Source organism: Pectinophora gossypiella, chromosome 17 (assembly GCF_024362695.1).
Source record: "Pectinophora gossypiella chromosome 17, ilPecGoss1.1, whole genome shotgun sequence".
Lineage (NCBI taxonomy): Eukaryota > Metazoa > Arthropoda > Insecta > Lepidoptera > Gelechiidae > Pectinophora > Pectinophora gossypiella.
The window spans coordinates 6222986-6234610 of NC_065420.1; the positions used below are offsets into that span (position 1 = coordinate 6222986).

Here is an 11625-nt window from a genome sequence, read left to right on the forward strand (position 1 = left end):
AAAATAGCTGACAATCGATCGAACATCTAAATGCGTTTTTTTACAAGACTACACCGCTAGTGCTTATGGTAAAAAGGATATATTGAAATAATGAAATATGTCTAGTCCTTTTTCTCATATTAATTCAGTTTTCATGAGAGCCATTATTATTACTTATAAAATTCTTTCGCAAGGGCCCGGTTAGCCGGTTGCATTTAGTATCAGGCTATCAGCCTATATATAAATGGGCAGTTGGGAAAATTGTTGCTTGATATTTGGCTAACTGGTATAGAATTATCTTGCTCCTACATTGCTTTTCTTTATTTTGATCAAAGATGTATCGTGCCTGGATAATAACAAAGGTCATCATGTATATCTTGATCTATACTTGGTCTTTGATACCCAAACAAAGATGCATCTACAGTCGTCCTAGTTTGTAGCTGTACAAACAGCGCCATCTATATTTTTTTAGACAATGTAGCGTGGAAATTCTCCATTGTCTTCTGACAAAATAAGATCATTTTTGTAGCTCACCTCACCCCATCAGGGATTGCGAGCGTGAGTTTATGCATGTATACACTTGGGCACGTATACGTCAATAGTCGAAGGTTTCTTGGACGACTTGAAAACTGGCAATGGGTTGTTTATGCGGAATCTTTCTTCTTTTCTGTGGTTGGTTACTAGCCCAACAATCAAACTTCAGTATGGTCCACGAGTCCACTGACATAGAAGAAACAATAATATTACATAATAGAAGAGATTCCGCCCCGTAATAATACGAGCACAAATTACCTAAAATTTAAAAATTCAGATTATCTGTAAATAATTGTGAACTATATACATATCCTACACTTTATTTAAATGAAACATTAATTCGGTGACCTTATATTACCTATAGTTTATAATCATTACAGAGTAATTACTCTGGACCAAAATAGTCATCTAACATCTTCTTTCTTAAATAAGCAAATCTTGTAAGCGAATCTTTTACCGGAAAGATTATAATATATTTCACAGATTCGTAAGGATTAAAATCTAGCTCTTCTGGGATTGTTGTTTCATTGTTGGAAAACAAACTTGGTTGTGAAACTTTTATACATTTTATAACCACACATTGGACTTTTTCTAAAACAATGCATATATCTTGGACAGCACGAGTGGAGAGGAATTCTGATTGGTCTGATAGATACTCAATAGAACATCCTGGATGTTCGAACACTTTGTTCATGATCACGCTAGCCCATTTTAATAATATATCAATTCTGATGTCCAAATCCAAGCTGAGCCAAGGCGTGGGAATTATAAGAGAGCCCTCGATAGATATAGTCCAAGGTTTTACGAATTCCGTCAGGACAACCAAATTCTCGAAGTAGCCCACGCGTTTGATAATGTGTGAAAATTCCAGTGACAATATTTTATCAATCAATGTTGTAGTGTCGAAGCCAGTAAAGTCCTGAAATTAAACAAAAGAGAGACGTTAATAAAGTTACGATATTGGACGAAACATGAATTGGAAGCAGTTAATAAAAATATTTAACCTGTAATTCAGAAAAAGTTGATCCACTTTCTTTTTTCACTTTTAGATGAGATATAATCTTGTCGTCAGTGTCAGCATTTTCGACAGGGTCGGATACTCTGGCATTTCTGAAAACATAATTTAAAATAATTTTGTGTGAAAACGGATTTTCTGTTAGGTTTTTGTTGTGCTGCTTTAAAAAGAAACAGTTCTTACTTTTGTATAGTATTTAAAATGTCTTGATACTCAATGTTCTCGAAAAGATCTGAGAATTTTTGGAAATTAGCTTTTTTCCTCCATCCCAGTGTTCCTGATTTCAGTTTGAAATTCATCATGATGTCAAGTACACTTAACTGGTCTTCCTGCATGATGGAACCAGATGGAGCAGATATGGCGGGTACCGTAGTAGTCGTAATATCCAATACGTCACTGCTATTTAACTCTAGTAGCAAACAATTCACCTCCTGGCATCCTTTTAAGCCACTCTGAGGCAACTCTCTATCTAAACTGACCATCAAGCTTTCAATAAACTCTGAATTTAATCTGCTGATCCATCTACGCTGGTAGTGTGCAGAAACTTTGTACGACGAATGCACAATGTCTTGGAAATTGAATCTACTGATGTGGGCATTGATTACTTTCTCCTTTGCGGCTACTGCGCTACATTTTCGCAACTGTTCTATCGCCGGCCGCATCAGCGGTTCCGGGTAAGCATTGAATACAGAGTATATTGTGTTAGCTGTTTTAGTAGACTGCGCTGTTTTAAAACTGGACATCACTGCAATAATAATTCCTTCTTTGACTGAAGCTAATTCAGGATCAGCTTCAAGAGGGGTTTTATATAGATTATATTTTTGGTTGGCTGAAGCTGGATGTATCTTAAATTTGTCATGGAAGTCTTCAAAGCTCAAAGCAACGCAAGGGATTTTTTGGTTGAATGATTTGCTTTTGACCAATTGTAGCATAATCCACACAAGTTCCATCATTGGAAGTCTAGTTCCGTTTATCAGTTTCGACATGTTTCCAGGGTATTGCATCCGTACAATTTTCAATAATTCCTCATATTTATTAGTTATATTGGGACGACGTTTTAGTTCATTTATTACACAATCCTTTTCATATGCCAGTGCGCTATTTGTTTCCAGATGTATTGCTCGTTTATGACATATACTTGCTGTTTTTTTTGGGTCAGTGATAGAAAATATGTCTTTGATAACTAGATTTCTGAGTTGAAGACATCCAGGTTGAGCAACGGGACTTATAATAGTCAAAGCTGCTTTACCCAACATTATAATTCTGTCGTCTTCTTTAGACCACTTTACTAAACTACCCTTTTCTCTCTTTCTTCGTAAAGATTTAATTGGTTTATTTTTATCTACAAAAACTTTTGATTTTTTCAAGTGTGATGTTTTGGTTAAGTTAGTTCTTAGTTTTCGTTTGGGCTTGTTTCGTCTAGGATTTTTTATAATTAGTTTTTTGTGTAATAGCTGCTGTTTTTTTACAAACTTCGTAAAATATGCAACCCAAAGTCGTGGAATTTCCATGTGAAATGACGAATCATACCCACATGGACCTAACCCATTTCCCAATATTACACCATTGTCATACAGCTCCACTGTCTCTTCTTCTCTAGGAGCCACTATTGGATATTTCATGCAACGTTCGCTTGAAGCTAAATTGATAGTTGTATTTTGGCTGATATTGTATACGTCATTCCAAAATCTTTCGACATCTTTGAAGGATTCAAAGTTGTACCATTTTTCTAGAGCTTCCATGTCAGCATTTTCTCTAGGCCACTCTCCTTGTGTGTCAATGATTCTCGCGCGTTGATTAGCATAAAACATGTATTTCGTCATAATCTTACCATCAGACCCAGATTCTTTGATCAATTGAATTAGTCCGAACATCGCCAATATTTTCAAATTTACTCGTAGCGCGCTTTGTAAGGCAGATGATGATAACAATAATTTAAAGAGATCAGTTGGTATGTTTCGTAGTTTACATTGTAACATGTCGCTAGTGATCTTCATTTGTGAAATAGAGGCTAGAGATATATTGCTCAAGTTGCCTATTGCGAATTCTAATGTGAATTCTGGCATGAGATCAATGATTGAGGAATATCCTTTCGGTAAATTAGAATGATAAGTTTCATCGTCATTGAAGTAGACTAGTTTCATAATGGATTCGTGAAGCTTTTGAAGTTTCATGTACCGAGGGTACAAAAATAGAGTTATAGGTCTCGTGTTAGTAGTGTCTGATACCGGCTTGAGCACTTTTGTTTGAATATTCGGATTTCTTAATGCCCGAATGTTTATTTCCTTGTATTTCGCCCTGATGATCGGGTCGGTGGGTTGTACGTGTGGCGCGCACAGAAATACAGAATATTTTTGAAGGCAACCTGGCCATGCTATTTTTAAAATTTTAATTTGGTTTTCAGCGACTAGTTTTTGGACAAATATTTTGATGCCTTTTGTGTCCATTGGGGCTTCCCCAATTTCCTTGGCAACCAGTAAGCTCAAAGTTTGATATCCAGATATAGCTAGTTTTTCTTTTATAACTTTGAGTATACCATTGGCGAATTTAAGCTGCCTCAGGGTCGGACCTTTTTTCGACCCGAACAATGTCTTTCCTTCCACATTTTCCAATCCGTCTAAACAAGACATTTCAGTAACTTTCTCTTCAATAGCTTCAGAATCGGATATAAAGCTATCATGTTCAATATTTGCATCTTTTTCAAGCTTAACTTTTTTTCTGGGTATCTCATTGTCAGATTCTGTGATTGTTGATGTTCTGATAGCAGTTTTAGACTCATCTAAATACTCCATAAATTTTCTTTTTTCTTCCTCATATGTGGAACTACTTCCTTTTATTGCCGAGACTGTTGCAACATATCTGTAATATAGATAATGGCATTTCTTATTATTTTCAATATGGAAGATTTGTTTATCACTGCAAAAATAGTATAGAGCTAGTATAAATAATATAAAGCTACATTGCCGTGGCTGTTCAACCAATTAACATTATATCTGCGTAAATGATATCCAGGGAACAGCCGCGGCGACGTAGCGATAAAACAATTTCACAAAACCGAATCTAGTGATATAATCATATCCTTAAACCGTAGCCCTGTTATGATCATATCCCTGCCAGGCATATTACAGCTGTAATCTGCGACACAGACGTCATCCATTGTCATTCCTTTAATATATCTGATGGAAGCAACAGAAATAGGTACCTATTTCTGTTGTAAATTAATTCTTTGGTGGTAAATAGGTTTATTTACCTGGCAATCCTTTGCTTTCCCTTGTCCTCAAAGAACTCCCTCACTAAATTCTTCGATTTTAATGTCCTAAACATTGTCCTTGCAGTATAGAACTCAATTCCAAAGAGTTCTGACGCTTCCATTCGTGTCAGCCCCTTGGTTCCTGCTTCAAGTAGCTTTTCATATACCTGCCTCATTAAGTTAATATGTACATTGTATTCACATTTCAGCGGCTCTGTAGTTGTCTCACTGTCTGATTGTGAAGATTCATCACTTTCCACCTTCAGGCTTATTTCTGTTTTAAACAACTTCTTGTTTGTTTTCCCTGTCTCTTCTGGAACCACAGCTGTTGAGTAGAGTTTGACCTGTTGTAATAGAATTATTATTTATATAAACACAAGTGAATAACTGCTAGGAAAAACTACAAATTGACAGCCAATATTCATGCAGTTTATTGTATTCCTTATTTAGAATAAAGAAATGTGTTATTAGAAATACTTACAAAACTGAGGAAGGTGCAAGATTTTCTAAGCTTTTTGCACATTCCTGTACTAAATATTCTTTTTTTAACCATTTCTTCAGTGTAATCCTTGTAATTTGGCTTAGTTAACAAGTACTGTACTACATTGTACAATTTGCCATGTTTAGGCAAACATTGCATCAGAGGTTGGTAAAATCTTTTCAGTCTCAAAAGTAAACTCTTTACAGTTTTACCTCCAATTATCTGATTCAAACTTTGTACTCTTATTAAACCCAAATCTTGCAAATATTTTCTGTTGTAGAATAGTAATTTGGAATCTTTTACTATTTTCATCAGATTTGTTGTGCCTGTAGTAATTTGTCCCTAAAATCAGATACCAAAATGAGAAAAAGGAATTCCCTATTCAGTGCGATAATTAATTATGTCAAAGAGAGGAGTAGTACATGCAGATTCATGCTTATAATTTGTAGAACAGTTTTTAGGTTTCTTTAGGTTGTACTAACATTTTCTCTAGCTCTGCCGACAAGTTCCAAAATACAATATTGTCCAACAGTCATTTGACTCAGTTGTGTTATTGGCATATGCGGTACCAAAGCCTTCCATCGCTCCTCGAGTGAGGCCACTAGCACTAAAGTATTTCCATACTTTTCTTCAACACTTTTGTATGGAATCCGTAGATTCTCTCTAGGAACTGTTTCCCGTGTGAAGTAGTTGGTACACGATCCAAATTCATTTTCAATAGGACTATACTCATATGGGCCATCCAGATAATCTGACTGAAATAATACAAAAATAAAATGAAAAATATTGTTAAATAATCTTCACATCGCACACATTTTTTTCCATAGTAAGCCTCAACATTTACCGTGCTAAATTTCTTTATAACTGTTGGTATACTGATACAAAAACATTTATTATACCATTTCTACATGGGTTTATTTTATTTAAGCTTGTAGTTTATTTACAAAGAGAATTTAATGTTTCGCTCAAATATATTTTACAAGACTACTAAACTGATAAGGCCACAAAGTAACAGGTACCTATTGTCAATATTTATAATGTGATGTAGGTACTTACAGGATCACTAATATAACCACACTCTTCATCCACTTTTTGAAACCTATCCAGTATTTCGATAGGGTTCCGTGCTTCGGGGAGTTGGTAAAACGAAATAGCTTCGCAATTGACTATAAAGTTCCAAAAACGATCCTTCATCTTCTCTGTGACGGTCGAAGATAATCTTTTCTCTACTCGCCTCCATAATAATTCGGTCACTGTGCCTTCTAGACCATCTAAAGCAATTTCATCTAATAATATCTCCTTAAAATTAAAAGCAAAGTGTTTATGCGAACTTTTATCCATTATATTTAAGTATTTATTTTTAAATTCACATTTTCGTTTGCACAAATTACGCACAAACAAATCACACGTGCACGATACTTGATTTGACTTGACACTAATATTTTTTTTCCCTTTCGCTCAGTTAGGGGTCAGGCTAAGATCATAAGTCCACGCTGCCTAGTCTTCAGTAAAGTACATTTTATAGTACACAGCCAGAAAGAAAATTAATGGTGTAAGTTGTGTATGGAAAAATCGACCGACTCGACTTTTTTTAGACGGATTTTCAATGTAAAATTCAGTCATGGTGACTTGGGTGGCGCACCACAAATAACCGGCATTATAAGTCATCTTCACAGTTCCGGATCTACGGTTTTAACATTAGCAAATACAACATATGAATGTAATTACATAAACAGCCTATGTCCCATTGCTGGGCACAGGCTTCCCTCAATCGAAGGGGTGCACCACTCTGCTCTAGTAAGGGTTGGTGGATTTAGGTAATAGCATGGTAATAGCTGGTACTTACCAACAACGGCATAACGTGCCTTACAAGGCACGGAATCAATTTACTTTTCCGGCAAATCAGGTGATTCAAGCTTGCAAAATATCGATGCTAAGCCAGTGGCGAATTATTTATCATTTACGCAAACTAGAGTAATAGTGCAATCACTGTGGAAAGTGTAATAACAGATTCCTCGAATGGTTGAATCACATTTGCCGGGTCTGCACGACAAACGCGCCGCACGCGGACCAATAGCCGTTTGACGTCTATCTACGTAGATAGCATTCGTATCGTTTATTGGTCCAAGCGCTCGATATAATTCGCACCGCGCGCGGCGCGGTTGTCATGCAGACCCGGCTGGCAGCACGCTGTACTTGTTGATCCTGCCGCGTGCGTGTCGTCAATCTCTCTCGTCTCTCTCGGTCTAGCAAATGACGGTTCTGAGTAGCAGAAAATGATAGAAGCATAGGAAAGTGCGATGAGGTGCTGATAGACGCGGTGTGGTTGGTGGTCAACCTTAAAGCTCCTTAGATAGGTACTTGTTTATTTGCGTAAATGCAAAATTGTTTTATTGTAGGTTGATGGGTAGTATAAATAAGAACAGGATTTCAAGTTTCAATATTTTATTTACTAAAGAAAAGGAATACATTTTATCCTTTGCTAAAATATTTAGCATTATATTAATAATATTTTAATGAGAAAATGATCATAACATTTCAAACAATGAAGAGTAAAATACAAAACCATGCGTTCTAGCAGCTCATTTTATATTTTGCAAGTCACCGTTCAGTTCTATTTGTATCTAGTTATAAAAAAATTGCACTCTATAAATACGGGCAGCGAATATGGTGTAACATTACTATCACTGCAGTTGCGTTTTGCATTTATTTATTTTTTATTTATAAAACTCCTACTTAATCCTATGGAGTGTCTAAAAAGCAAATTAATGCAGTATTAACAACTGAGATAATATTAAAAGTTGAGTATGAAGATGAAGGTAACTTATAATGATATTATATGGTAGGTATGTATAGCTCCCCAAACTATCATCAGAAGGACTTAAGCGGAGTTCAATGGAATAACCACTTACTATAACTAAATAGCAATTTGTTAATGTGGAATATCGTAGTAATTACAAAACTATTCTACTCTAAGCATTAACGCGAGTGGGAAAGATCGAGCTTAATTAAATTTCCTCAAAAATCTTTTCAACTATGGAACTCTTATACAAATAACGTCATACAAACTTCAGTGGTTATTCCGAATCGCCTCCTTAGTAACATATGGGCGGTAATCAGTATATTCTAAAGGCACGCTAACCTACGGCCAGATCCACGGGATGGGTATTGGAGGCATGCCGTTATCACTACAGTTGCAATTTAAATTAGTTAGGCACTTCCCATAGTGATTCTCCTCTATTATTATGGTCCTAGAAGATATATAAAAAAATGGCTGTGAAGAATATTCTATTCCAACAAGTGGCTACGTAATACAGTAGGACTCAACGAAGCAATTAAGAGTGGGAGGGCTCACATTCCTGACAATTTTGTGTGACTCTTGAACCATAGATCACACAAACATTGGCGCACTGCATATTTTATGCTACCACTACCTTCTGCGTGTTCGTGATATAATCTGTACTTCCAATTTTAAATTTCCCGCGGCCCACTCTCTTTCCCAATCTTCAGAGACATTTTATCTTCGAAATACTTTCGTTATACATATTTATTATTTAATTTAGAATGAAGAAAGTACATAGAAGTAGAAAAATATTGCACAGGCTTCAAAACCGACTCGGTAAGAGAACTCAACCCCATAATATTTACACGCTATAGTATAAGTATGTGATGGATAGTTTGAGAGTAACGTGACATAAACGCGCTATACCTTAACATTATACTTTAATAAAAGTTGTGGATTTCTTTATTAAACCCCATCTCTGTAATTACAGTACTTCATTATTTTAATAAAAGTCTTCAATTTCTAACACTAAGGCTTCGAGTCTCGAACAAAATTAAGCGGTCTATCATAAACTACAGTACGATACGTTCTATATAATTCTCAATATAATTATAAATCAATAATTTACGCTTATTACGACTGTCTAGGCATTTTACGATTACAATTAACGTTACAAGTATAAAAAGGTGGTTCAGTAATTTAAACGTAGAAATGGTTATTGTACATTTCATCAATATTTTTAAGTTATACAAAAAACAATTCTTAACAATCGCCTTCCAAAATTTTCCATCCGCTTATGTCCTAACGCTTACGTTTATTCTCGACGAAACTAATTTACATTACAAACTCGCTATTTACAAGTACTAGCCTCACTTACGTATGTATGTATTACTTTTTGTACGCACAGATTGGGAAAATGATAACAATTTCTTTTTTGATGAATTAGTCCATTACTAAAAAAATAGAACTAAAATCCATAGATAGGAAATATTAAATTGCGCTAGTAGCGCCACTATCTCGTATAAAATACACCTAGCGGGGAACGCAATGATTTAGGTTCCCGCCGTTGGAAATATATTTATGAAAATTTGTAGCGTTACACATCGTGAAATTTGTTTAATTTATCCATGGGTTTTGATGTTCTATTTTTTTGCAGGTAATTTTACCACGTTAAATTGACGACAAGTGTCCCAATGTCGTTTGAGATTGGTTTATTGGGATCAATGTTGTCATTTCAAACATGTAAATCGTAACTTGTAAAAAATGGGTCCCTTCTTAACAAACGACCTACTAGCAGACTATTTCGGAATACAAGTTTACTTATTGAAGAAAATTAAGATATCCAAACTACGTTCTAAAACTAGCGCCTTTCAACTATCAACGTCTTTACTTACATCTTCAGGTTATCATTTTCACAATCCGACTCTATGTTTCCGAACAAGATTGGCCGTGTACAAAAGCGTCTATCTAATCGCATGTTTTATGATAAAATTAAACGTTTTCTGTGCGTTTACTTTGGTTAATAAAAATGTATACCAATGGCAGTTACATTCACGATAAAAAAGTAACAATTGATTAAGTAATACATTCTTATTAATAACTACTATAAATAAATAATTTACATTAAAAATCATTGCATCTTTGGTATGTTAATGTAAATGAGAATTATGAGTATTACCAAGGCAATCTTGAGAATGCCCTCTATATATTATTATGGTAAGTATATAAAAATTTGCTTTTTAGTTCCTATCGCGGTCGCGGTATCTATATTTGTCATCTATTGTAGTCTATACTCTAATGGCATCCTAATTTTCGTTCTAACGTCAGTCCAAACGAAAAATTGAATGATTGTAATTACAAATCCTGCCACACACACTTAGGCACTAAGTCATTACAAATAGAATTGACATTTTCTTTTACACACATTAAATTGTCAACAATGAGCGAAAATGGGTCCGACTTGTCTTGGTTAGATGAACACTTGTCACAGGATTACAGAGGGTACCTACAGTAGATTATAAATCGACTTCTAAAACACCTAGACGTAGGTATTTCCAAGCGATCTATAATTTACTTTTAACTTACAAACCAGACATTTTTGTACTGGGATTCAAAATAAACGTTAGCTACATCTTAAGCAGAAATAAAAGCGTTATTTTTAAATAAGTTGGAATTAGGATTTTCCTTTTACAGATAAGGAAAGAATTTTGAAAGTATTCTTTAACGTTTGGCCCACAATTCTGGAAATTTAAATTTAAAAACGACGGTAGATTAAAAAGGAGAATCTAGTTAGTGTCACAGAATGTATGTACATAATGATCACAGTTACAAATTGTAACTTTACAAATGGCGCACCAACAATTAAATTGGCAATGTGGCATCACAGTGCCTTCTTACACTATATCTATGTATACATAATCACTAAATCTATAACATTATCGAATAATTATCAAAACGATCCCCTAGTAATCTAAATACACCCATAAGAAGCACTTTAATGAATGAATAAGTATCAGAACTTTACATATCATTTATACACGGTAAATATATAATTTATATTTTGTGTTTCATAATGGTATCAACTATTATAATTATATTATTTGTGTTGTAACTTTGTGACGTCAATGATTGCGTCGCTGGCGGCCTTCTAAGAAAGGGTTGCAGGGTGTAAGGAACGCAGGCGCCGGTAACGCCACCATTGGTGTCTCACGGTTAACCAGTCGCTAGAACTTTTAGAATAAGAGAATCCTATATTTAATGACGTAATACTACAAATAGTAGGTATGTAAAAAAGCGATTGCGAGCCCATTGCAGATTTTTCCATTAAATCTCTTGATGTAACAACGATATAAAGGACCAATATGGAAGTTAAGTAAATTCTGTCAAAAAATCTGCAACGACCTCACAATTTCACATTAACTAGTCATCAACATGTTACCAACAAAACTTATATTTTCACCTAAATTATTAGTAAACTATGTATATCTAAACAATCTACAATTTGTTACATTATTCATCTTACATACATCAATCGATAATATTGTTCCGTCTTTTAAAAAAAATACAATTATTTTTGTCACACC

The 11625-nt window shown here is 34.8% G+C and overlaps 1 protein-coding gene across 1 annotated transcript; it reads right to left on the bottom strand.

Annotated features, from left to right (window-relative positions):
• Positions 1–817: 817 nt before the first annotated feature.
• On the bottom strand, positions 818–6682 carry LOC126374290 (uncharacterized). Its single transcript, XM_050020817.1, has 7 exons — positions 6316–6682; positions 5742–6014; positions 5260–5601; positions 4779–5122; positions 1712–4387; positions 1518–1623; positions 818–1432 (listed from the first exon to the last, which is right to left on the bottom strand). The coding sequence occupies exons 1-7, from the start codon at positions 6598–6600 to the stop codon at positions 899–901; spliced, it is 4560 nt and encodes a 1519-aa protein (XP_049876774.1). The 5' UTR covers positions 6601–6682; the 3' UTR covers positions 818–898.
• Positions 6683–11625: the final 4943 nt, after the last annotated feature.

Coding starts and splice junctions, on each gene's coding strand:
- LOC126374290 (XM_050020817.1), bottom strand. CDS start 6,600: ATGGATAAAAGTTCGCATAAACACTTTGCTTTTAATTTTAAGGAGATA. Junction 5,602..5,741: donor TCGGCAGAGCTAGAGAAAAT/GTTAGTACAACC, acceptor ATCTGATTTTAG/GGACAAATTACTACAGGCAC. Junction 5,123..5,259: donor CTTGCACCTTCCTCAGTTTT/GTAAGTATTTCT, acceptor CTATTACAACAG/GTCAAACTCTACTCAACAGC.